Source organism: Chaetodon auriga, chromosome 5 (assembly GCF_051107435.1).
Source record: "Chaetodon auriga isolate fChaAug3 chromosome 5, fChaAug3.hap1, whole genome shotgun sequence".
NCBI classification, from domain to species: Eukaryota; Metazoa; Chordata; class Actinopteri; order Chaetodontiformes; family Chaetodontidae; genus Chaetodon; species Chaetodon auriga.
The window spans coordinates 29,813,629-29,840,745 of NC_135078.1; the positions used below are offsets into that span (position 1 = coordinate 29,813,629).

General features: G+C 45.1%; 2 protein-coding genes and 1 pseudogene across 2 annotated transcripts; 2 read left to right on the forward strand and 1 right to left on the reverse strand.

Moving 5' to 3' along the window:
• The first annotated feature begins 11,573 nt into the window (after positions 1 to 11,573).
• Positions 11,574 to 25,721, forward strand: med27 (mediator complex subunit 27). Its single transcript, XM_076731047.1, has 8 exons — positions 11,574 to 11,802; positions 19,696 to 19,840; positions 20,136 to 20,266; positions 20,582 to 20,675; positions 24,991 to 25,098; positions 25,193 to 25,234; positions 25,316 to 25,393; positions 25,491 to 25,721. Exons 1-8 carry the CDS (start codon positions 11,600 to 11,602, stop codon positions 25,623 to 25,625), a joined length of 936 nt encoding a protein of 311 aa, XP_076587162.1. The 5' UTR covers positions 11,574 to 11,599; the 3' UTR covers positions 25,626 to 25,721.
• Positions 13,149 to 15,878, reverse strand: LOC143320602 (ubiquitin-conjugating enzyme E2 D2-like; annotated as a pseudogene).
• Positions 20,684 to 25,031, forward strand: LOC143320974 (uncharacterized). Its single transcript, XM_076731048.1, has 2 exons — positions 20,684 to 20,765; positions 20,808 to 25,031. The coding sequence occupies exon 2, from the start codon at positions 23,316 to 23,318 to the stop codon at positions 23,910 to 23,912; it is 597 nt and encodes a 198-aa protein (XP_076587163.1). The 5' UTR covers positions 20,684 to 20,765; positions 20,808 to 23,315; the 3' UTR covers positions 23,913 to 25,031.
• Positions 25,722 to 27,117: the final 1,396 nt, after the last annotated feature.

The window sequence follows — 27,117 nt, forward strand, 5'->3', positions numbered from 1 at the left end:
CTGCGATACTGCTCCTTCACACACTTTGGACGGAGCATCCGGTCACTGATGGAGCTCCTCAGTGCAGTGAGTGTGTGTTGGAGGGGGTGGGAGTCATTGTCTGTCATGGAGGACAGCTTGGCTGTCATCCCCCCCCCCCCCCCCCCCCACCTCCTCCACCAGTTCCAGTGGGCATCCCAGGACAGAGATGGCCTTCCTGATGAGTTTGTCCAGCCTCTTCCTGTCAGCTATAGTGATGCTGCTCCCCCAGCAGACAACACCATAGAAAATGGCGGAGGCCACAACAGAGTCATAGAAGGTCTTCAGGAGTGCCCCATGCACCCCAAAAGACCTCAGCCTCCTGAGCAAATAGAGTCTGCTCTGTCCTTTTTTGTAAAGTGCAGTGGTGTTATGAGTCCAGTCCAGTTTGTTGTTCAGATGAACACCCAGGTACTTGTAAGATGTCACCATCTCAATGTCCCTTCCCTGGATGTTCACTGGGGTGGTGAAGAGTGCGGGTGCCGACGAAAGACCACAACCAGCTCCTTGGTTTTATCCGCATTAATCAGGAGGTGGTTCTGCTGGCACCAGTCCACAAAATCCTGGATGAGTCCTCTGTATGACCTGTCGTCCCCATTTGTGATGAGGCCGACAATGGCAGAGTCATCAGAGAACTTCTGCAGGTGGCAGGTTTGTGACAGGTGGGAAAAGTCTGCTGTATAGAGGGTGAAGAGGAACGGTGCCAGCACCGTTCCCTGGGGGGCCCCCACACTGCAGAGGACAGTTCCTGACACACAGTCCCATGTCCTCACATACTGTGGGCGGTTTGAAAGGTAGTCCACTATCCAGCATGTGAGGTGTCGGTCCACCCCTGAAAGCTCCAGCTTGTGTCTCAGGATGGCTGGCCTGATGGTGTTGAAAGCACTGCTGAGGTCCAGGAAAAGGACCCGAACAGAGCTCCCAGGTGATTCCAGGTGAGACAGAGCTCGATGGAGGAGGAAAATGAGGGCATCGTCCACTCCGATGCCAGGCTGGCATGCGAACTGCAGCGGGTCCATGGACGAGCTCACCAGGGGGCGCAGGTGGGCAAGGACCAGCCGCTCCAGGGCCTTCGTGAGGTGTGATGTTAGGGCCACCAGCCTGTAGCAGCTAGGGTCCTTGGGATGTGGGGTCTTTGGCACAGGTACCACGCAGGACATCTTCCATAGGCGTGGCACCCTTCCCAGTCTCAGGCTCACGTTAAACAGATGTCCAATGATCCCGCTCAGCTGATCAGAGAAGGATCTGAGGAGCCTGGGACTGAGGCCGTCCGGTCCTGCAGCCTTCCTGATCTTTAACCTCCGGAGCTGATTCCTCACCTGGAGAGGTGTGAGGGACAAGTTGGGGGGGTGGGGGGTGGGGGGGGGTCAGGGGGTGTTCAGCTCATCTGCCCACTTTGGATCCCCAGGTGTGTAGGCGTTTGGCTCCTGGTGGCCTGAGATGGATTTCCGGCCTCTCCAGACTTCCCTGGTGTTGTTCTCCTGCAGCTGTTCCTCCATTTTCTTTCTGTATCTGTCCTTCCCCTCCCTGATATTCCTTCTTAGCTCCCTCTGAACAGTTTTCAGCTCCTCTTTGTTCCCTGACTTGAAGGCCCTGCTCTTCTCCTTTAAGAGAGCTTTCATGTCAGGATTGATCCAGGGTTTGTTGTTAGAGTGACACCGTACAGTCCTGGTGGGTACAGTGTTCTCCACACAGAAGTTTATGTAGTTCGTAATACTGTCTGTCAAACTGTCAATGTCCTCCTCATGAGAGTCACTGAATATATTCCACACTGTTGTATCGAAGCAGTCCTTCAGAGCCTCTTCAGCCTCGTCAGACCACCTCTTCACTGTGCGGGTTGCACAATACACAGCTGGTTGCCTGTTGACAAGGGGCTTGTATACAAGCAGGAGATGAACCAGGTTGTGATCAGCTCTTCCGAGAGGGGGGAGGGGTGATGATTTGTATGCCTCAGTGTTGGCATAGAATAACTCAACTCAACTCAACTTTATTTATATAGCACTTTAAAAACAGCCACAGTTGGAACAAAGTGCTGTACATAAATAGACAAAACAATATAAAAACAATAAGATAAGTAAAATAAAACAGGAATAAACTCTAAAATGAATGTTTTATTGTTTTTAAAAACAATCAAAAACAATAAAACAATAAATAAAAGCAGGCCATAAAACACTAAAACAAAAGCAGAGTCTCATGTGGGGGTGAAAGCCAAGGAATAAAAGTGGGTTTTAAGACGAATTTTAAAAGTGGACAGTGATGGGGCTTGTCTAATGAGCAACGGTAGCTCATTCCATAATTTAGGAGCCGCCACAGAGAAGGTTCTGTCTCCTCTGAGCTTTCTTTTTGACCTTGGTACCTCCAGGAGCAGTAGATCAGCTGACCTGAGGCACCAAGCAGGAGCATAGGGGTGAAGGAGCTCAGAGAGGTAAGGCGGGGCGAGACCATGTAAGGATTTAAAAACAAATAAAAGAATCTTAAAATGGACCCTAAAGTGCACAGGCAGCCAGTGGAGGGAGGCCAGGATGGGAGTGATGTGCTCCCTATTACGCACTCCAGTTAAGAGGCGAGCGGCTGCGTTTTGCACCAGCTGGAGGCGTGCGAGGGAGGACTGGCTGACTGCAAAATAAAGTGCATTACAGTAATCCAGCCGAGATGTGATGAAGGCATGGATTACTGTTTCAAAGTGCTGTTGTGCAAGAAAAAGCTTCACCGTTGCCAGCTGCCTAATCTGGAAAAAGCTGGATGTCACTACAGCACTAATTTGCCGATCCAATTTAAAAACACTGTCCATCTTAAAACCCAGGTTTGAAACTGTTGGCTTAACATAGCCTGCCAAAGGGCCCAAGTCAACAGGAGAGGGTTCACAAGGGCCACTGGGGCCAAACACCATCACTTCCATTTTTTTCTCTTTGAAATTTTAGAAGTTCAAGGCCATCCAGGCTTTGATGTCTTCAAGACATGACAGAAGTGGCGTGAGGGAGAAGGGATTTTCTTTTTCAGTGGCACATATATCTGACTGTCATCAGCATAACAATGAAAAGAGATGCCATGCTTTCTAAGGATGGAGCCCAGAGGGAGTAAATACAGAGAGAAAAGCAATAAGGCTTAAAAAGTCCTTCACCAGAGGCTTATCAGGACAACACACATGAATATTAAAATCCCCGAGAAGGAGAACACGGTCAAATTTAGGCATAATTTCGGCCAGAGAAGTCATTCACGAAGTCCCTATTATATTTGGGGGGTCGGTAAATGACGGCGCACAGCACCGGGTCGGAGTGACCCACCTCAAATAAAGTCACCTCAAAGCTGGAAAAAGAGGACGAGGCGGTGCGCTGCTTACATTTAAAGTTGTTTTTTTAAACCATCGCCGTTCGTCCTCCACGACCTGACATCTGCAGGGAGTTAAAGTAAGAACAGTCAGCAGGTAGAAGTTCCACCAGAGAGCTGCACTCACCGGCACTGATCCAAGTCTCTGTCATACAGAGGAAGTCCAGGCCACGGGAGCTGAAGAAATTCCTCACGATGAAGGTATTGTTCGCAAGGGATCTAGTGTTCACCAAGCCAATCCTGGTGGGAGCCAGGGCCTGTGGTCTGGTGGATCGGGGAGCCCGGGGCAGCGTCCTGAGGAGCCGGTGGTTTACCCTACGCTGAGAGAGGGCAGAGGCAGTGGGGCCGGAGTCCCTCAGATGAGCCGGTGATAGGTACCAGACAGGCATCAATGGGATCCAGGAAACGCCGGGGCACAGCAAAAGGAGGGAATAATCCATGTCCTGTCCGGGAAATGGACGAAGGGCATGCCAGCTGGAGTTTCAGCCTCACCAACCGACCGCCACGTCTGCCGCGGCGCTGGGGACGCTTCCACCGCGAGCGTAGGGCCGAGGCCTGGTACAGGTGATGCGGAATGGCCGCCAGGAGCGGGGGCACAGTATTCTGTCCACCGTGATTAAACGCACCTAGATCTCTGACATTCTGCCCGAGAAACAAAAGGGACTGGCGATCATACACCAACAGAGACTCGATCTGTTTAGTGCCGATGGTTAAAAACAGTAAAAACACCAAACACTGCAGCCGCACACACAGGCACCATCTCTCTCATCATAAGTCCAGTGTTTTATTGTCTCTGGTGGCACATGTGACATACTGGATGAATTTGGGCAGAGTGGAGGACAGAGAGGCATGATTGAAATCCCCAGAGATCACTAAGACGGCCTGTGGTTTCTGAGTCTGCAGCATGCTGATCATGGTGTTGATGACCTCACAGGCTGCTTTGGCGTTAGCCGAGGGAGGAATATACACAGCCACCACTATGGCATGTGAGAACTCCCGCGGCAGATAATATGGCCTCAAACTAACAGCCAACAGCTCAATGTCCGGGCAGCAGTGCTGCTCTTTGATAGTGATGTGCCTGGAAGTACACCATCTATGGTTCACAAACACTGCCAGCCCTCCTCCTTTCCTCTTACCGCTCCTCTCTGTCCGGTCTGCCCGTATGAGTGAGAATCCATCCAGCGCTACAGTCGCATCTGTGTGCTGCATTCCCAGCCATGTCTCAGTAAACAATAGCATACTGCACCACCGGAATTCCTGATAATGCCGGGTCAACGCCGCTAGATCGTCCATCTTATTGGAGAGAGATCTTACGTTCCCCATGATGACGGACGGGAGAGTCGGTCTATAAGCTCTCCTCCTGTCGCAGCGTTTGATCCCAGCACGGCATCCCCATATCCTCCTCCTTAACTCGCGGGGGACATCAGGTCGCTCCTCCGGCCGCACAGCTGTGTTACGCAGGGCCAGCAGCTGATCCCTACTGTAAACAATGGGGGCCATTGTCTCACGGGCCCACAGACGCGGAGAAAATTGCATGAGTTGTAAAGTGATGAAAAAATAGCACCAGAGTTACTGTGCTTGATGTCTCTGGTGCACCAGAGATTTACAAGCACGCAGAACTAGAATGGATAAAAAAAGACACACAAGAAAATAGAAAAAGAGAAGAAAAGAGTCTACAGAACTGCTGTAACAGGCTGCCTCGTATTTCGCCACCGAAAGTAAATGTGGTTTTTGTGCAGGAGACCCACAGCAACACTGAGGTGAAAGGGAGTGGAGGAAGGCGTGGCCTGGACAAGTCTTTCTCAGCCATAAACTGTCCAACAGTGGTGGAGTTGGGCTGATCTTCTCGATGGGCTTCACTCCCTGTTCCGTGGAGGTGGAGGAGATCATGTGTGGTCACATTTTAAAAGTCACAGCACAGTTGTTATGACCCTGTGGGTCATTTGTGAGTGTGAATGTGGTTTTTTTCCTCTTTGCTGCAGTGTCTCCTCCTCCGGTGTGTGTGTGTCTCTTTTCCCTCTCTCTCTCCAACAGGGATGGAGCCTGATGATGGCTGCTGCAGCGCGATTGGTCAGGGGGTGGATCCCCAGTCTATTTGAACTGGCAGCGTGCACTCCCCTGGCCTCTCTCCAGCATTTCCACCACAAAGACACCAGCAGGATGTGTAGATTGTTCGAATTAGCAGCTTCCGAGAGTGTGAAAGTCCAGCATATACTTTTGTATTAAAACCAAGCTCTGAACCCTTGTAAATATTGTAAATAGGTGTAAATAGTTAGGGCAGTGAAGTAGGGGGAAGAAGCCTTTTGTTTTGCACCCGTTTTCTCCTGTGTTTTATGTCAGGAGTTTAGGTTACAACTTTGTCATTTATTTTCCTTTTGTTTGTTAGGAAAGTGTAGGGTGATTTCAGTTTGTTCTGTTTGTTATGTTGGCCTGTTCTTCCCCTGAAGATAAATAAAACTGCACATTGTTTGAATTTGGTTTATCCAGTTGCTGGCCTTCTTTGGAGTGGGAAGCCTGGAGGGAGCACATCTGTTATGCCAAGGGTTCCCCTAAACCGGGGCATAACATGATTGGGGGCTCGTCCGTTCTTTCTTGTGTTCATCACGTCGGGTAAGTGGATAAATTCCTTCCTTGTTCTCTCTTTTGTGTGGTTGGCAGTTTTTTCTTTGTGCTGGTGGCAATATGGAGAAAACAGAGTTCAAATTAGAAGAATTCATTGATAATCCGACCATTGAGAAATTATAAAGGTGTAAAAAAGCTGATCTGGCTCTAATTGCTAGTTTCTTTGAGGTGCAAGTGCCACTGTATGCAACAAAAAAGGAGTTAAGGGACGTCCTGTATGAAAAATTGAGTGAAAGGGGTTTACTTGGTGAGCCAGCTCCGACAGGTGGAGTTGGGCGGGATGATCTGGCTGGTATTCCTGCCCCACCCCAAGGCCTCCCAATCCAACATGGCAAGACTGAAGAGGAGCTGAGGCTAACTCTGTGCATAAAAGAGGTGGAGGTGAGACACCGGGAGTTGGAGGTGGAAGCCATGCATTTAAAGGTAAAGGCTCTGGAGATAGAGCGGGAAGCCGCTGTAGCTGCCAGTTACAACTTTGTCATTTATTTTCCTTTTGTTTGTTAGGAAAGTGTAGGGTGATTTCAGTTTGTTCTGTTTGTTCTGTTGGCCTGTTCTTCCCCTGAAGATAAATAAAACTGCACATTGTTTGAATTTGGTTTATCCAGTTGCTGGCCTTCTTTGGAGTGGGAAGCCTGGAGGGAGCGCATCTGTTATGCCAAGGGTTCCCCTAAACCGGGGCATAACACAGTATGAAAATGTCAAAGAGCCAGTTTGGAGCATAGATAGAATGAGTTTTTTTTAAACGTTTTATTTAATGTTCTTCATGATTGCACTGATGAGTTCTTGTTTCTGGGAGGTGATTTTAACTGCACAGAAAATGCTAAACTGGACAGAAATCACCTGGAACCTCATCCTGCTTCATCTGCCAGACTCGAGCGTCTCATTGAAACCTGTGAGCTGAAAGATGTTTGGAGAGGTTTTAACAGGACGGACCAGCAGTACACCTGGAGTCACTCCAGAGACAACTCACTATCATTGGCCAGACTTGATCAATTTTACTGTTTTAAACATCATTTTAATATTTTTAAATTGTGTCAAATCGTTCCTGTTGGCCTTTCTGATCATGTCTTGTTCAGACATAATTTTACATCCATGAACGTGAAAGTACGCAGTGCATGTTTGCATTTTAATACTGGGCTTTTACATGACAAATCTTTTAGTGAGGCTTTTGAATATTTGTGGGTTTTACACAGAGAGAACAAATCCTCCTTTTCCCCAGTGCAGCAGTGGTGGGATGTTGGAAAGAGTCAGATAAAACAGTTTTGTCAGTGGTATACTCGCAATGTCACCAAGCACATTAACAGATCTCTTCAGGATCTGGAGACTGAGGTGGTAGAACTACAAAGTCTAGTTGATTCTATGGGAAATCAAGGGCATATTGAAGCCCTATAAATCCAAAAGGGCTGCCTTAACCAACCTGTTGGGCCTCACAACACAGGGCGCTCTAGTCCAGTCACAGTTCATGAGCGCCTCTGAAATGGATGCCCCATCTCATTTCTTCTTTGGTCTGGAGCAGAAAAACGGTCAGAGAAAGGTCATCCACTCTCTACAAAGAACATTTTAAAAAAGAATTTCTAGAGGACGTGGAGCTGGCTAGAGGATTTTATGCTGGACTGCCTCAGGTGGAAGCCGACAGCAATGCAGTGTTGGATGCAGAGCTGTTTTTGAATGAACTGTATACTGCTCTTATGGGCCTGGAAAATGCTATTGAACCTCTTCTTCACAAGCTCAGGAAGGAACTCTCAGGTGTTTGATTTCCAGACTGTGCCTTAGCTGTTAAACTTTCAGCCTACGCTGATGATGTCATTATGATCAGCAATAATCATAAAGTTTAATCACAAAGTTTGACCAGAGAGGCTCTTTTCACGACTCTTCTGGCTCCACTGATATTCAAAGAACCAAGATTTAAGTCACACATGATGAGGGAAAAGGCTGTCGCTGCAACTAACACACATACCAGCAGTATGTGGACAGACGTCTTTGGTTTTTTCATCATCATCTATGAGCTGAGCTCTGACTCTGGTCAGCTGGTAAACCTCTTGTTCACTGAAGGCATCACTTTCCTTCCTCAGCTGAGTCACAGACCTGACAAAACCTCTTAAATCTGGGAAAACTGTCTCAGGTTTAACGGCTCTTTGGCCTTTAGTTTCAACCGGGAATGTCTCAGTTTTCTCCAGAGGATAGGACACTGTCTCGTCCTCCTGTGAGGGCGTTTACTCACATTTGTCCTCATTGTCTGACAGCACCTCCATCGCTCTCTTGTTGTCCCGGGCTTGTCTTAGCTCCACTCTGTTCTTTGTCACTGCTGTTCTTTCTTTTACCAGGATTATTGGACTGACTTATTTCATCAGACACATTTTCCTCCATCAGGACCTCATTGATCACATTGTCAACGACCTGACTGTAGCCTCCTTTGTTTCTGTTCCCTTTCTTTTTCTCTGGTTTCTCACTGGTCTGGACATTTCTTTTGTTTCCACTGTGTTTCCAGCCTCAGTTTGAACCTGGTCCACATTTGACTCCCTGTCTGCCATCGTCACCATCCATCGCAGGCTGACTTCAACCAATCAGATCAACAAATTACATCACCTAGTAGGAGAACCAAAGTCAGTCATTAGATAACTGACAACATCTTCTCGAAGAAGAAGAATCGAAGAAGAAGAAGAATCGAAGAATCAGGGGGAGACATTCCCCTTTATTTGTCACACACATGCACATGCACGCACTGCACATGAGGTGAAATTAGTCCTCCGCATATCACCCATCCTGGTCGTCCCTCCTCCGCAGCAGACCAGGAGCGGTGGGCAGCCAGACCGGTGCCCGGGGACCCATCTTCGCCGTCACCATTGGTCAGGTGGTGATCTTCTTGCATGTTTTTAGTGGGGGTATATTTTTACTTAGGATACCGCATGGAGAACATGCAAACTCCACACAGAAAGACCCTCTTTTTTGCAGCAGGCACCAAAGGCATGGTGGAGGACACACCCATGGTGCCCGCAGCGAGAATCGAACCCAGGACCTTCTTGCTGTGAGGCGACAGTGTTGCCACCGTGCCACCGTGCCACCTTTTTCATGGTGACAAGCCTTCAGCGGTGCTCTTCTTTCAATGAAGGAATACGCTACAGTTCTGATGGAACTCATGCTATGACACCATCTATGCTAACCTCTTTAGGTGTCGCCATTGTTGTTTTTGAACCAACAGTCGCACCATCACCACATCTGAAACATGCCCACCTGAAGCTGCCAGTTGTTCCCCATAGAACACATACTGGTCTGAAACACTGTGGTTCAGCCACATGCACATAACTTGAAACCTGGCAAGATGGATTCTTCTGTCGTGTGATCTCATGTCATCTTGTCATCTACGGTGAGCTGTCTTACAACTTAAACGTTTGAAGTTGAACTTTACCAAGATATATATAGGATTTTTATAGCATTTATTCTGCCTATCTCACAATGTTAAAGGAAGAGAAGAATAATTTGTGCGTCAACCCCATGATTTGGAACAGAAAATCAGAATGGAAAATTTAATGAATTCTTCCTTGGCCTGTGCTACATCCGTCCACCAAGTTTCATGAAAACTGGGCCAGCAGTTTTTCTGTAATCCTGCCGACAAACAGACGAACAAACTGAAAATATAACCTCCTTGGAAGAGGTTAATATGAGTTACTGACTACAGAAAATGAAGTCTTTTCGTATGAAAATCCACATTTTTCATTTAATCACATATCCTATATCACAAATACATGTTTGAAATTTGTCAGACCTCCTGCCTCCATAGACATACATGCAGGAAGCTTCTTTGTTCCAATATGGCAGCTGTGTTGATGCATTGCTCCAGTTAGCAGCAGCAGCCAATGTGGTATCTACATGTGTAGGCTTAATTGAGATGAGACGGATGCAGACCTGCACACTTTAGATCACCATCTTGTTGTCACTGCATGATGATTGATTTTGTGTGCCTCACTCTGAAGACTTGACTGCATGAAACTTGGAAATCTCATGGGACGAAGACGTTCTCAGTTTGTCTCCACAAGCTGCAAAAGTGAAATGCTTGATGGGATACGACTTTCCAGCAGATGGGCTGAGTACTCTTTTGGAGTATTACTGGCTGGAACGCTTGTCTGCAGAAGGAACAAAGACAACCTGCAAACAGGTGGTGATAGTCAGGACTAAGCACTGGGAGGACTGATTGGGTAATCAAGAACAGCTGATGATTAAAACTGGTGGGAAAATGAACAATGGCAGGAAGTAAAACATACTGGAATGCATAATGCAGTTAACGAGAATCTGTATTGTTTCCCCCTCTTTCTGGTATTTACGCTAGGCTAGGCTGACTGCTGGCTGTAGATTCTTATTTATTCTACAGACATGAGAGTGCGATTGATCTAAAAGAAAGCATATCATCGTATTTTCCAAAGTGTCAAACTTTTCAATCTAAGTACAAATGATGTCTGTGGATCCTGATTCATCCACTGAATCATCGATGAAGGTTCCTGAAGTGTGTTTAAAGTGACCTGCTGTGCATCAAAAGGTTGCTGCAGCTACAAGCCGATCAGCCACAGCACAAATTTTTCAAGTCTATCTGCTCATTTATACCTTCAGCCAAAAACTTCCTTTAAATCTTAAAATTTCCCATATCTTTCATGCATTATTGGTGTTTAAGCTTTTACAGCCAGATGTGCAGTTGTGAGCTTTCAACATCCAGCATTCACACCAGTCTCTTCAGAAATGATTATGTCTGGTTATGATTCATGTTGAATTAACATTGGATTTCCAATCATAACTGACACTGAATCAGCACTGATTCAAGAATCATCTACAAAGTCAGTCTGCATCTACATTTTACGCCATCTACACGCAGCCAATTCAAAATTGAAAACAATGTTGAAATTTTTTTTTCTTTTTCATATTTTACAAATAGTCTCAGATATCATAAACCTTGTGACTTTGGAATGAAGAAACACAGTATCCCTAGAATGGTGTCCTGAGGTGGTCTAAACATGTTAAATACATACACTACACATTACACCAACATTAGTATAATTAGCTTGTTAAAAATTACCTTTGCACAAAGTTTCAATATAAATAGTAAAAAAACATGACCCAGCTGAGTAACTGAAAAACTACCAGCAAGAAAAGGGGACCAGCGGGAAGCCTTTATTCAAATTAGTCCTGAAAACGAAAGTTTTGGGAATGTTACATTGACCGAAAACGTTTCCACAGCATTCTGAACGTTGTGGGAAAGTTACCACAGAAACCGTAGGAACATTCCGGGAACGTCACTGGAACTTTGTGTTAGCTGGGACGTTACCATCACTACTGCGGCTGTGTATCATGTTCATCTGATTTCAGGTTAATTCTCATACTTTTAATAATTTCAAATGTATACTAATACTGACGGGCGGTGTTATACCCATCTCCAAATAATTAGCGATTTCCATTTCCTCCACCTCGCAACAAAATCACTGACGCTACTTCCGCCTCTGCGAGCTGTTACCCTTTTGATCGACCTCCGTCTTCGGCTGCAGTCGGCTACTCTCGTCTACTTTCGCAGCAAGCCGTAGCTCGGCCCGGACCTGGTGACGTCATAGACGAGCGCCAGGAGCGGCAGCAGACAGAAACAGCAGAGAAGATGGCGGATGTGGTAAATGTAGGGGTGAATCTGGACGCTTTCTCTCATGCCATCAGCGGCATTCAGGCGCTCCGCTCCAGCGTGAGCCGCGTGTTCGAGTCTCTGAAGGACGGCATGAAGAACAGAGAGACTTTGGAGGGCCGAGAGAAGCAGTTTATAGCCGAGTTTCAGGACAACCTGCAGGCAGTCAACAGAGACCTCAAGTGAGTCCGCCACACCAGACCACAGTCAACTTTAAGTCCATTGATATCAGTATTTACTCTGGCTCGTAGCCGCGTTAAACTACATTTAAATAGCTTGTATTCAGGGTCATACTCCCACCAGACTACAAGTCAGTTTTATTGTTGATTTCACCTCAGTCTCAGTGTGTAAAGCAAAAGTAAAGATAAAACAAGTGTTTAAAATACACGTGCAGAGCAGATAGCAGCTGATTGCATTCTGTAGTCTTTTTAAATTAAGTGGCTGGTGCATGATGTATGTGTCATGAGGACAGGCCAGGTGGGGGGATTTCAGTGGGGTCAGAGGGGAGTGGTGGGAGAGAATTCAGCATCCCGACAGCCTGGTGGGTTAAGATATGACTCAGTCTGGTGGAGCTCTTATGGAGGCTCCAGTATCTTCTCCCAGATGGTTGTAGGCAGAAGAGGCTGTATGAGGGGTGGGTTGAGTCACCCACTGTGCTCAATGCTCTGCGGGTGTTGTAGATGTCCATGAGGGAGGACAGCAAGGCACCAGTGATCTGTCCAGCTGAATTCACTCTGTGCTGTAGAAACTTGTGGTTGGAGGCGGTGCAGCTTTCATACCACATGGTGATGCAGCTGGTTGGGATACTTTCTATGGTTCCTCGGTAGAAAGAGCATGTGATGGGCGCCGGGGCTCCCACTGGCTGTAATTTGTGGAGGAAGTAGAGGCTCTGCTGGACTTTCTTGAGCAGTGATGCACTATTGTTTCTCCAGGAAAGGTCCTCTGTGATGTGCACATTCATAAATTTCTCCACAGCAGAACCATTAATGGTCAGTGCGAGGTGTCAGGTGTGGGTTCTCCTTTGTTTTCCCCACATTTAGGGAGAAATGATTATTTCTGCACCACATGGGCAACTGGTTCACCTGGTTCCTGGAGTTAGTCTCATTGTTGTTGCTGATGAGAACCACCACAGTTGTCATACAGCAAGTATTACAAAAAGCAAAGACAGGGGCACAGAAGGGTCGAGATAAAAAAAAAAATGTGTACAGGATACAGAATAGAAAAACAACTGTGTGTACATGTGCATGTACATTACGAACAGATTATGAAGATTATAAATGGCATAAAAGTCAAAACGACAAGAAAGATAAAAAACAAACTGTTGTCAGTTCTTTTTTTTAAGTGGACACATCTCAATGGCACATGAACCAATCATTGACATGCAGGAAATGATTATTTTTTTCATGCAGGTTTATGTATTCAAGTTCAGTTCTATCGTCAGTCCACTCTGGTTTGTGGTTTGTTTTACAGTCACACCTCAGATTGAGGTGTGAGGAAGGGGACAAAAAGAAACGGGAACAAATGTCTGTTATTGGCTGACGAGAAGTGGGCGTGGCCATATGAGAACAGTTTGATCCAGCTGTGACATGATGTATCTCTGAGTCCAGTCCTGAGCTGTCTTACCTAACAGGGTCTGCTTTGTGAATGTTGGCAATCTCTGGCACCAGCTGGTCATCAGGGTTGAGGTCACAGAGAACGAATGGACAAATGTTTGGAGATAGTTAATGCTGGGGACCACTGCGACCTCAATACATCAAACGGATGCTGCCGTTGCTGTATTGAGGTCGCAGTGAAATTCTTGTTGTGAAGTTTGAAGGGATAATCTGTGAGAGAAATTAATGGTCAGGGAAACACACTGCCCTGATAGGGAGTGTCAGGACATCCCATAATAGTAGCTTGCCATTGAAATGTGACAGTCCAGCAGAGCACTGAGCTGGAGGATCTGCAATACTGAAGTAGTCGTTGAAGCTGGATTGAGATGACTTCTTTGGCACAGGTGTGCGGTGGTATTAAAGCATGTGGGGACACATACTATGTGTCTCAACTGTCTCTGAAATGGCTGGATATCTTTTGGTGTACTGATGTGATACCACATACCTGATACCACAGGACAGGTTTGCCACAATTGTTCTCAGACCAGCTGTGTCCCCGGCTCTGAAGGTGGCGGTTCGGGCGCTCAGCAGGATGTTTTTTATTTTTATTTAACCTTTATTTAACCAGATTAAAAAACCCATTGAGATCAGGATCTCTTTCACAAGGGTGACCTGGCCAAGAGGTCTGTAGCACATGTCATAAGAGCAGTTACAAGGAAATGATGGTATGAAATAAGACATACAATTTTAGAGATGCAGTAGTATTTTCAAGTGCAGGAGCTTTTACAACAACAACAAACAACATTTTACGATTTAAAACACAAGCACTGTTCAGTGGTCTCTCGCTGTCTATCCCTCAGGATAGAACAGAAGGCTGCAAGTGGAATAAGTTCAGAAAGCTTCAGTTCGGCCTGTAGAGTATTCCACGCAGAGGGGGCAGCAAAGCTAAAAGCTCTTTTTCCAAATTCTGTCCGTACCCTAGGAGCAGAAAAAACTAATGACGTACAAGAGCGCAAGGCATGGCAACTGCTTGTTTTCTGCAGTAAAGTGCACAAATAAGGGGGAATCAAGCCTAAAAGAGTCTTATAGATAAGGGTCAGCCAGTGTGCATACCTGCGAGCACTCAGAGAAGGCAAGTTTGATTTCAAGTACAATTCGCAATGGTGGGTGAGACGACTGCAGCCAGTGACAAATCTGAGTGCTGAATGAAAAACAGTGTCCAATGAATGGAGACATTTGGATGATGCACTTAGATAAAGCACATCCCCATAGTCAAGGATGGGTAAGAAGGCTGCTGTCACTAATTTCTTTCTGTCCTTGAGAGAGAAACAGGTTCTATTTCTAAAAAAGAACCCAAGCTTCACCCGAAGCTTACTTACAAGATTATTTAAATGTGCTTTAAACGAGAGCTCCTGATCTAGGATAAAACCCAAGTACTTGTAATTTAAAACCTGCTCTATAGGTTTTCCTTTGGATGTTATTTTATTTGTAATACTCTTTGGTAGCACCTTTGTATGAGAGAAAACCATGAGCTTGGTTTTATCTGTGTTTAAAACCAATTTAAGATCATATATACGAGACTGGATTACATTAAAAGCAGCTTGTAAAAACTCAAAAGCCTGAGTGAGTGAGGTTGAACAGCAATAAATAATTGTGTCGTCTGCATGGAAATGATACTTTGCATTTGACAAGTTGTTACAAAGATTATTTATGTAGACTGAAAATAAAAGGGGTCCTAAAACTGAGCCTTGAGGCACCCCTTTGGTAATGTTCAAAAAAGAAGAGGTAGTTCCAGCCACCTGAACACATTGTATTCTATTTGATAGGTAGTTGGCAAACCAGGCTGCTGCATGCTTGGATAAGCCAATGTAATGTAGGGCTTGTATCAGCAGGCTGTGGTCTACTGTATCAAAAGCCTTTGATAAATCAATAAACAGAGCAACACAATATTTTTTTTGCTGTCCAGAGCCTCAGTAATATCATTTAGGACCTTCAGTGCAGCTGTGACAGTGCTGTGCTGTTTTCTAAAACCAGATTGGAATGGAGATAAAATATTATTTGATTCTAAAAATTCCTTCAGCGGATCACTGACGATCCTTTCAAACAATTTTGCTAAAATACACAATTTAGAAATTGGTCTATAGTTGTTTACATTTGTGGGTTCACCCCCTTTTAACAGGGGGAGAACAAAGGCCGACTTCCAGATTTTAGGAATTGTTTTGCTGGTAAGACTCAAGTTAAAAATATGTGAGAGAGGCTCAGCAATAAAATCTGCAGCCAACTTTAAGAAATAGGGTTCAACTTAATCAGGTCCTGCTGCTTTACTTGTGTCCAGCCTCTTCAGTGCGTTGTTAACCTCAGAGACAGATACAGACATAAACTCAAATGGACAAGTGATGGTTCCACTCACAGCCTGCGGGGTCAGGGGTGCGTTGACACTAGCCAGACCAGCAGTTGTCATATCAGGGTTAAGTGACTCAAACAAAGATCCAGCAGAAATAAAATGATCATTAAAACAATTTAGTATATCTGTCTTATTAGACAGTGTACCAGATTTAGTAACTAAAGTGCTTGGCAATTCATTAGTTGTCACATGATTCGAAGAAGATTTTATGATTTTCCAAAATTTTTTGGGATCATTTATATTCTTTATGGATTCGTTCAAGTAAAATTCAGATTTTGCACTCTTAATAAGTAAAGTACATTTATTTCTTAGCTGGCGAAAGCTGAGCCAATCTGCCTCTGTCTTTGTTTTCCGAGCCCTAGCCCAAGCAACGTCTCTCTCTTTGAGGAGGTTTCCAATTTCAGAGGAAAACCAAGGATTATTTCGGCCTTTCACCCTAAATTTACGAAATGGAGCGTGTTTATTGACCAGATGTAGGAATTCATCATAAAAATATTTCAGAGCCAACTCTACATCATCAATTAGAGCAACATAAAAGCTGCGGTGCAAAAGTTTTTAAAGTCTCTTTTGCATATAAGATTGGGCCTTGGCTTTGGAAGCTTGGAATTTCTTATAGCTGCAATGGTACAATGAGCACTCAGGTCATTAGCAAACACACCTGTATCCATGTACTTGTGGGGAGCATTTGTTAAGATAAGATCAAGTAAGGAGGATTTGGATGGGTTTTTAGTATTGGGCCAAGTTGATGAATTGATCAGTTGAGTCAAATTTAGTGAATCACAGACAACTTTAAGATTTTCAGACGAGGCAGTCAGCCAGTCAAGATTTAAATCACCAACCAAAAGAAGCTCACTGGAATCAAACCCTGTCACACAAGATGCAAGAGAGGCGAGGGCTTCGGGGGAGGCAGAGGGAGGTCTATAACAGCCTATAATTGTGAGAGATTGGCCGTGGGAGAATTCTAACTTCATGGCAAGGAGTTCAAATTGTTTGGGGATAGAGAGTGAGGATAATTGGGTAACATGAAATTTGTTTTTTATATATATAGCCACTCCTCCACCTTTTCGAGGGCAATCACACCGGAAGACATTATACCCATCAATGGCAATGTCCTTGTCAGAGACTGCTTTACTTAGCCAGGTTTCTGATAGAATGAGGATGTCTGGATTGGTTGACTGAATCCAGATTTGGACAGCATCTAGTTTTGGGAGCAGACCCCGAATATTTATATGAATTAATCCCAGGCCTGTCCTGGCTTTAAATTCATCAGGAGTGCTAATGTTATTTAAAGCAGGGCCTGGATTGGGTTGTACATTGCCTGATAGCAAGAGTAAAAGCAGTATAAAAATTCTCTGTTTCATATTGTGAGAGGAGCCAATAACAGCATTATTTGGTTTCACAGTGTCAATAAGTGTGATTTCATTAAAAGTAAAACATCTTTTTAAAGCAAAAATACACCATAAACGAAGCTGGGTAAAATTGTTTAAGACTGTCCTACAAGAGGACAACATTAACAGTACTGATAATTCAGTAGGTTCTAAGGACCAAGTGATTGTTACAGTATTTGTCACAGTTAAAGGTTGGTGGGGCACTTGATCGGGTACACCACCACCATTGTGAAAAACTGGTCAGAATCAGAATCAGAAGAATCAGAAAAAGCTTTATTGCCATGTACGCTTTTACACATACTAGGAATTTTTTCTGGTGAAATTGGTGCATGACACATCTATCAAAGTAAGAGCATAAGAATATAACAATTTAAATATATATACACAAGTCTGTTTTTGTTGTTGCTAATTACCGGAAACACAGTTCTGTTTTTCAGAAAGAAGTCCAAGTTGAGTGTTAATGTAACGCATAGAGTTATATTTATATCAGTCAATGTGACAGAATGAGTCCGAGGTGGAATGTGAAGAGTGTCAGGGGGGGTTCCGGGCCTTGTTGGTAAGGCTGACAGCAGACGGGAAAAAACTGTTCTTGTGGCGTGAGGTTTTGGTCCTGATGGACCGCAGCCTCCTGCCAGAGGGGAGTGGCTCAAAGAGTTTGTGTCCGGGGTGAGAGGGATCAGCCACAATCTTTTCTGCACGCCTCAGGGTCCTAGAGGCGTACAGGTCCTGAAGAGATGGGAGATTGCAGCCAATCACCTTCTCTGCAGACCGAATGACACGCTGCAGTCTGCCCTTGTCCTTGGCGGTGGCAGCAGCGTACCAGACAGTGATGGAGGAGGTGAGGATGGACTCAATGATGGCTGTGTAGAAGTGCACCATCATTGTCTTTGGCAGGCTGAATTTCTTCAGCTGCCGTAGGAAGTACATCCTCTGCTGTGCTTTCCTGATGAGGGAGCTGATGTTCGGCTCCCACTTGAGGTTCTGGGAGATGATAGTTCCCAGGAAGCGGAAAGACTCCACAGTGTCAATAGTGGAGTCACAGAGGGTGATGGGGGCGGGTGAGGCTGAGTTCTTCCTGTAGTCCACAACCATCTCCACTGTCTTTAGAGCATTTAGCTCCAGGTTGTTCTGATTGCACCAGGTCACCAGATGGTCAACCTCCCACCTGTAGGCGGACTCGTCGCCATCAGAGATGAGTCCGATGAGGGTGGTGTCGTCCGCAAACTTCAGGAGCTTGACAGACTGGTGACTGGAGGTGCAGCTGTTCGTGTACAGGGAGAAGAGCAGAGGAGAAAGAACACAGCCCTGGGGGGATCCGGTGCTGATGGTCTTAGCGTCGGAGAGGTGTTTCCCCAGCTTCACGCACTGTTTCCTGTCAGACAGGAAGTCTGTGATCCACCTGCAGGTGGAGTCAGGCACGCTCAGCTGGGAGAGCTTCTCCTGAAGCAGCGTTGGGACGATGGTGTTGAAGGCAGAGCTGAAATCCACAAACAGGATCCTGGCGTAGGTTCCTGCGGAGTCCAGGTGCTGGAGGATGAAGTGGAGGGCCAAGTTGACTGCATCGTCTACAGACCTGTTGGCTCTGTAGGCAAACTGCAGGGGATCCAGGAGAGGGTCAGTGATGTCTCTGATATGTGAGAGCACAAGGCGCTCAAAGGACTTCATGACCACAGAGGTCAGGGCGACGGGTCTGAAGTCATTAAGTCCTGTGGTCCTTGGCTTCTTGGGAACAGGGATGATGGTTGAAGACTTGAAGCAGGCTGGCACGTGACATGTCTCCAGTGAGGTGTTAAAAATGTCTGTGAACACTGGGGACAGCTGATCAGCGCAGTGCTTCAAGGCAGATGGGGAGACAGAATCCGGTCCAGCTGCTTTCCGGGGGTTCTGTCTCCTGAAGAGTCTGTTGACGTCCCTTTCATGGATGGAGAGAGTCGTCACTGAGGTGGGTGGGGAGGGGGAGGGGGGGGCCTTTAAGGTGGATGTATGATGTGGATGTAGACCTTGCCTGTCAGCCATGGCTTCTTGTTAGCCCGGGTGGTAATGGTTTTAGTGTGCGTCACATCATCAGTGCATTTGGTGATGTACGCAGTGACGATCTCTGTGTCTTCCTGAATGTCAGTGTACTTGTTCTAAGTGGCTGCTTGCTTGAACGTGTCCCAGTCTGTGGTGTCAAAGCAGTTCTGAGGGGCAGAGGTGTCCCCACCTGGGACAGGCCGAGGTGGAGGAGGGGTGACGCCTTGTATGCTCCTTTGTGGGTTGTATTAACCAGATCCAGAGTGTTGTTCCCGCTTGTTGGAAAAGCAACGTGCTGGTGTGTTTTTGAAAGCACTGTCTTAATGTGTGCATGGATGAAATCCCCAGCTAGAATGAGAAATCCATCTGCATGAGCTGCAGCACACACTGATATTTCAAATGTGTCAATGAGTCAGTTTGGGTGTGTTTGGTCTCTGAGGAGCAGCAGGAAGGAAGGAGCTGCACTATCTCTTCTTCACACACAGTGGGTGGAGCAGCCTGTAGCTGAAGGAGGTGATCAGTTTGACGTTGTCAGTTCATATTTACCTGTTATGTTTTGCTAATGAGTGAGATAAGCAGAAAATGACAGACTTTGAACAGTTTGATTGTGTCTGTCTCTTTCTGTCCACCCGTCTGTCTCTCTGACTCTCTCTCCAACTCTCTCTCCACCTGTCTCAGTGAGTTGGAGCGTCTGAGTGGTCTTGTTGGTCGTCCCTCAGAGTCTCATCCTCTCCACAACAGCGGTCTTCTCAGTCTGGATCCAGTTCAGGACAAAACTCCATTATACTCACAGCTGCTGCAGGCCTACAAGTGGTCCAACAAGGTAAGTATGCTGACAGACTAACAGGCTAACAAGCTCAGGGTTTTGTGAGCTCACTTGCACTCCTCACACTTTGTACAGATGATTGCACTGACACACTCCATATGAGTGGAGTGAAAAGATTCACTTATGTTTCAAATACAACACAGCATACTCGTCAATCAGTGACAGTTTCTCAGGCGTCCAGTTTGGAGTCGATCCTAATCTAATTTATGATGATGATGATGATGATGATGATGCTGTTTGTGTATGTCTTTGTTTTGTGTACATGTATGTGTGTGTGTTTTTCTGTGTGTAGTTGCAGTACCATGCCGGTTTGGCCTCCAGTTTGTTGAATCAACAGTCACTGAAACGATCGGCCAATCAAATGGGAGCTTCAGCCAAGAGACGACCCAAAGTCCAACCCAGCACTCTGGTACTACCTCCTCAGTGAGTAGTGCAGTAACACATACTGGTAATAATAATGACGAAGGCAACAAGACTTCTATGATATCAGTCGGTCGTGTGTTCCACAGCTTTGGGACGTCGTTAATTTACCTATGAAACGAGTCACCTGTCCGTCTTCATGTTTATGTGTCTTATTCGGTTTGAATGTAAAACAACAGTGTGAACATGAACTGCACCAGAACTAAAAGACAACAATGGGTCCATGTTTCACTTGCACTAAATGAACTGAAGTGCAGGTGTAAAAAACTGAAATACCTCCTGTTACAGTACTGTAATACTCTGTTCCTCTGTGTACAGGTATGTGGATGATGTCATTTCTCGGATTGGCAGGATGTTTCCTGATATGACCATAGAACTGTTCAGACCCAACGGGACATCTGCTGTACTTTTGGTAACAAAACACACATGACAACACACTGTACAGGTGTGTTCAAACCAGGTAACAGCTACTTTATGCAGGTAACAGGTGTGTTCACACCAGGTAACAACTGCTTTATGCAGGTAATAGGTGTGTTCAGATCAGGCAACAGCTGCTTTATGCAGGTAACAGAGAGAAACCTCTGAACTTTTTTTCCGCAGGTTTAGTGCCAGGACGTTCACAAGCTGATTAATCTTCTGGTGAATAAACAGTTTTCAAATATGTGCAGTAAAGATAGCAGAAACTGAGGTAGACTTGACATCTGTAATATACAAAAAAACAAACATGATAGACAGTAACATTGATTGAACTATAAATCCATATAAACCATATAAAAGACATATGAATAACTTTAGTATCTCTTCTTACTCTAAACATGCATGAACTATTCGATTATATTTTTATTGCAAGTTTAGTGCTAGAAAGTTCACAAACTGATTAATCTTCTGGTGAATAAAGTGTTTTCAAATATGTGCAGCATTTTATAAACATAGGAGAAATTAAAATAAACAGGTCGACTTTACATCTGTAACAGAAAAAAAATGGCAGTCTTAGAAAAGTACTTTCGGTCAGGTGTAACATTGAGGTCAAGCACGTGTAAGAGATTTTTAGAAGCTGTCTTCTCCACAGTGCTCAGCGGAGCACGTCTTTATCTATATGATACCACTGCCTCCGTAATGTCTTTGTGCCTTTTAGATGATTTGTCATAAGGCGCTGAAGCAGAGCACCTCTGCATGGCGGTCTGCTGCTTGTGCGGTGGTGCTGCGGTTGCAGATGTTGTTGAATATTGGCGAATACGGCTGCGCTCCGAAGGGTGAGCGCGGCTAAGGTGGTTAAACAGTTTGTGGTATTAACCGGTCTTGTCGGGACGACGGTCTTGCATACTTTACAGACCATATTGGTCTGACTACGGTCCGACTTATAAAATCCAAAAAACTGCCATACTGACGAGCTGACTTTCCCTGTTATATCGACAATTTCTTTGCCCGCTGCAGCGCTCACTTTCTATTTCTCATCTCACTTCTTATGAAGAATCAAACACGAGACAACGAGATGGCACAACCAAACATGATACTGTTACATGATTGGCGTGTTAGCGTGTCGCTCCCACTGATCAGTGATTACTCCCTACGTTGCTAGGTTACTAGAGAGCGAGTGCCTTTGTTCATGCAACCAACCTTGCTTTGCAACTTCTTGTTTCTTCCGGCGAAGAAAAAAAAATTATCAAATGTTTAATTGAATGCATTTTTATTGATAATGATTACGTGTCTATAGCGAGACATATGATTATCATTTTATCGCCCAGCCCTAGTTCAGACTAGGGCTGTCAACAGTGGCCAAAAAATGATGTTCAATCATTCCTTCTAAAAACCCACATAGGTTCAAACCACGTAAATTTCTATTTTCAACATTCTGCTTGTGTACTGTTTCAACATGGACATCTTTGAAAAGACCTACAGCAGGTTTGGGCCGTAATATCGTATATGTTTGTTTACCTTCATGGAAACCTGTTGCTCAGTGGAGAAGTGTCCAAATCCCACTGCTTGCCCACAGGATTACCACAAGGGTCAGTGCTTGGACCCCTTCTCTTAATATACACCACTGCTCTTGGTGCAGTCATCTGCTCACATGACCTCTCATACCATTCATATGCTGATGATATCCAGCTCCTCCTTTCGTTCCCGCCAAATGACCCCACGGTCTTGGCTTGGGTATCAGCATGCCTCGCCGATATCTCGGCATGGATGAAGGAGCAACGCATTCAGCTTAACCTGTCAAAGACTGAGCTCCTCGTCATCCCAGCCGGTCCCTCTACACAACAACAGATTAGTATCCAGCTCGACCCGGGTCTGCTCACTCCCGTAAGGGGACAAAGACAGATACAAAGAGTCGAAGTACAAGTTTAACAAGGCGGTGAAAGAGGCTAAACGACTGTACTCTGAGAAGCTCCAACACCAATTCTCAGCTAACGACTCTGCGTCTGTCTGGAAAGGGCTCAGGCAGATCACAAACTACAAGCCTAAAGCCCCCCACTCCATCAACGATCGACGCCTAGCCAACGACCTGAACGAGTTCTACTGCCGCTTTGAAAGACAAAGGGACAGTCCAGCAACCATCCCCCGCGACAGCTTCCAACAGCTCCAGCTCCAGTCACCTCCACCAAGGCCCACCTTGTGCGTGAAGCTGGGGAAACACGTCTCCGACATAAAGTCCATCAGCACCGGATTCCCCCAGGGCTGTGTTCTTTCTCCTCTGCTCTTCTCCCTGTACACGAACAGCTGCACCTCCAGTCACCAGTCTATCAAGCTCCTGAAGTTTGCGGATGACACCACCCCAGAATCAGAATCAGAATCAGAATCAGAAAAAGCTTTATTGCCAAGTATGCTTTTACACATACGAGGAATTTTTTCTGGTGAAATTGGTGCATGACACATCTACTAAAATAAGAGCATAAAATATAACAATTTAAATATATATACACAAGTTAACAAAGCCACCCTCATTGGACTCATCTCTGATGGCGACGAGTCCGCCTACAGGTGGGAGGTTGACCATCTGGTGACTTGGTGCAACCAGAACAACCTGGAGCTCAACGCTCTAAAAACAGTGGAGATGGTTGTGGACAACAGGAAGAACTCAGACTCACTCCCCATCACCCTCTGTGACTCTACTATTGACACTATGGAGTCTTTCCGCTTCCTAGGAACTATCATCTCCCAGGACCTCAAGTGGAAACCGAACATCAGCTCCCTCATCAAGAAAGCACAGCAGAGGATGTACTTCCTACGGCAGCTGAAGAAATTCAGCCTGCCAAAGACAATGATGGTGCACTTCCACACAGCCATCATTGAGTCCATCCTCACCTCCTCCATCACCATCTGGTACGCTGCTGCCACCGCCAAGGACAAGGGCAGACTGCAGCGTGTCATTCGGTCTGCAGAGAAGGTGATTGGCTGCAATCTCCCATCTCTCCAGGACCTGCACGTCTCCAGGACCCTGAGGTGTGCAGAAAAGATTGTGGCTGATCCCTCTCACCCCGGACACAAACTCTTTGAGTCACTCCCCTCTGGCAGGAGACTGCGGTCCATCAGGACCGAAACCTCACGCCACAAGAACAGTTTCTTCCCATCTGCTGTCAGCCTGACCAACAAGGCCCGGAAACCCCCCGACACTCTTCACACTCCACCTCTGCTTCATCTGCCACATTGACATAGATACAACTCTATGCGTTACATTAACGCTCAGTTTGGACTTGTTTCTGAAAAAAAAAAAAAACAGACTGTGTTTCCAAAAAAAAAACAACCAAAAAACAGACTTGTGTATATATATTTATATTGTTATATTTTGTACTTTCATTTTTAGTAGATGTGTCTGCACCAACTTCACTGCAACAAATTCCTTGTATGTGTAAAATCATACCTGGCGATAAAGCAATTTCTGATTCTGATTCTGGGGTAAAATCTGCCAGAAACTTGGGTGTCTTGATCAATGACCAGCTAACTTTCAAAGAGCATGTGGCCTCTATCGCTCAGTCATGCCGATTCGCCCTGTACAACGTCAGGAAGATCAGACCCTACCTGTCTGAGCATGCAACACAACTCCTAGCACAAGCGCTGGTACTATTCCTTACTGGCAGGGCTCCCAACATGCTCACCAAAACCTTTACAGATGATCCAGAATGCGGCGGCTCGTCTGGTATTTAACCAGCCCAAATGAGCGCGTGTCACTCCGCTGTTCATATCCCTCCACTGGCTCCCAGTTGCTGCCCGCATCAAGAGTAAGTCCTTGATGCTTGCATACAAAATTGCCACCAAAACCGCTCCGACCTACCTGAACTGCCTCATTCAGGTTTATGCTCCCTCCCGCTCACTGCGCTCTGCCCAGGAATGGCGCCATGTTCTGCCACCTCCAAAAAGCCCTTAGTCTCGAGCTAGACTCTTTTCTTCTGTGGTTCCCAGGTGGTGGAAAGAGTTACCAAACTCCATTCATTTTGCAGAGTCCCTTGCGATCTTTAAAAAAAGACTAAAGACCAAACTCTTAACTGAACACCTTGTTCATTAATTTAAAAAATTAAAAAAAATAAATAAATAAAACAATTTGCTGAAGCTTTAACAGTGTTTGATTTAGTATTTTTTTCCACAGTCGAATATAAATCCAATGTATGGATTTTTTTTACAGTTCCAAGTTGAATTTACAATATTTGTTGACAGCCCTAGTTCAGACCAGGTAACACTATACAGGTGTGTTTTACCAGGCAACAGGTGTGTGCATCTCATCTCCCTCTCAGGTGACTCTGGGGAAGGTGTTAAAGGCCATCGTTGTGATGCGTTCGCTGTTCATCGACAGAACTGTGGTTAGAGGATTCAATGAAAATGTTTACAATGAGGATGGAAAGGTGAGAGCTCAAAATGATCTGACTGATGTCTGTCTGTCTGTCTGTCTGTCTGTCTGTCTGTCTCCATGATAACCAGTCTGTCTGTTCTCCTCAGCTGGACATCTGGACCAAGTCTCAGTACCAGGTGTTTCAGAAGGTAAGACTCACCTGTCCTCATCTGAACTCCTGCACCCCTGAGCTGAGTGTGCAGCACTCTGATTGGTTGTGCTTTTCCTAGGTAACGGACCACGCCACCACCGCCCTGCTGCACTACCAGCTGCCCCAGATGCCTGACGTCGTGGTTCGATCCTTCATGGTGAGTCACTGATCGATAACTGACCGGTCATCTCTACCTGGCTGATACTAGCAGTACCTGTCTGTCTCACCTGTCCTTAACCTGTGTGTCTCTCTAGACCTGGTTGCGGAGCTACATTAAACTCTTCCAGTCTTCCTGTCAGCGCTGTGGTCGTTTCCTGCAGGACGGACTTCCTCCAACTTGGAGGGACTTTAGGACCCTGGAGGCGTTTCACGACACCTGTCGCATGTGAACAAACGCTTGTCTTCATTGGTTTATGGACTTTGGGTTTTGTTTTTCTCTTACGATTTTGTGTAAAGAAGTTTAAATAAAGTTTGATTTAATTTTTTTACAGTTTGTGTGAGTGTGTGTCATTTTGATGGTAAGAATTATGGCAATAAAGTTAATTCAAACAGCAGTGCTGCTGTAAATATATTTGATTATCATCACAGAAACGCAACCAGTGTACCTGCCTTTTGCTAGTATTACTATTATTATTGTTATAATTGTTACTGTTGTTATGGTTAATAATAATAATAATAATAATAATAATAATAATAGTAGTAGTAGTGCGATACTTGGAGCCCTGTGTACTTGTCAGTGGAGCTAGTAATATTGATAATATTAGTATTAGTAGTAGTGGTTGTATCAGTAGTCTGATTACTCTGCAGGTAAAAACGGATCAAATGTAATAAATTACTCAAACTCAGTTGTGAAGTTGAGTGTGAGGACAACAAGTACAGGTTTCGGTTCTGAACACTTGTTTAAGTGATTTAATTCAATGTTATTCCTAATACTACAGTACCCATGAGCCTCAGCTGCTGTTGCTATGGAGAATTATTTTTAATGTCCTTATCTGGAGGATTTTATTCTCCATCTTATTTTTCATGATTTTTTTTTTTTATCCCTGCTTTTAAGTGAAGAACTCACCTGGTGAATGTGAATTCTTTGTTAAGATAAGAAAACACTTGATTAATCCCACATTGGAGAAGTTAAATGGTTGCAGCCAGCAAAATATAGAAAGAGGCACAGAAAGGTGAAGAAGAAAAGGACGTAGAATAAAAAATAAATCTCTATAGATGTACATTACATCATCAGGCGTGTTCTGGCTTTGACTTGTCTTTTCTTTGACTTGTCAAAGAAAACAGATATTCCATCACACTTTCTCATTTTTACTAACCAGTGTTCAAACACTGCAGCTGAACAAATCTGATCAGTCATCGATTAATCAGCTCACAAGTGATTTCCAGTGTTTTGACGGTTAAAGTTCAGAACTCCACTGAAACTTCAGTAGAAAATATTTTCTTCAAACAGCAGCTGAACTTTTCCAGAAAGCTTTCATAATAAAATATTGAAGAATCGCTGTTCACCCGGTCAGTTTATTAATAACAGACCATCAGAGACGATGATGAAGTCCGTTTCCTGCAGCTCATCGCAAACTCCAGAGACCCTCCAACACTAATCATTAACCTTCATCAATTATTGATCTGCAGCTGCAGTCAGAGGGAAGCGTACAGACATTCTCCTCCATCAGGAACTTAAATTATCATACAAATGAAATATCACACTTTAGTATTATTGTTATGACGAGTGTGATTAATGCAGGCTGATGACCTTCGACATTCAACGGTCAGATGATCTGCTTGCGTGTGATTGGAAAATGAGATTTTCAAATTTTAAATGAAAGTCTTGGTTGCACAGCCTTGAGGCTGTGAAACCTGTGTGTTAATATTTACATCATATTA

Excerpts from the sequence above, each read along its gene's own strand:
- med27 (XM_076731047.1), top strand. The coding sequence starts at position 11,600 with ATGGCGGATGTGGTAAATGTAGGGGTGAATCTGGACGCTTTCTCTCAT. Across the intron at positions 19,841-20,135 it reads CCTACAAGTGGTCCAACAAG|TTGCAGTACCATGCCGGTTT; the intron begins GTAAGTATGCTG and ends TTCTGTGTGTAG. Across the intron at positions 25,099-25,192 it reads TTTACAATGAGGATGGAAAG|CTGGACATCTGGACCAAGTC; the intron begins GTGAGAGCTCAA and ends TGTTCTCCTCAG.
- LOC143320974 (XM_076731048.1), top strand. The coding sequence starts at position 23,316 with ATGGTTGTGGACAACAGGAAGAACTCAGACTCACTCCCCATCACCCTC.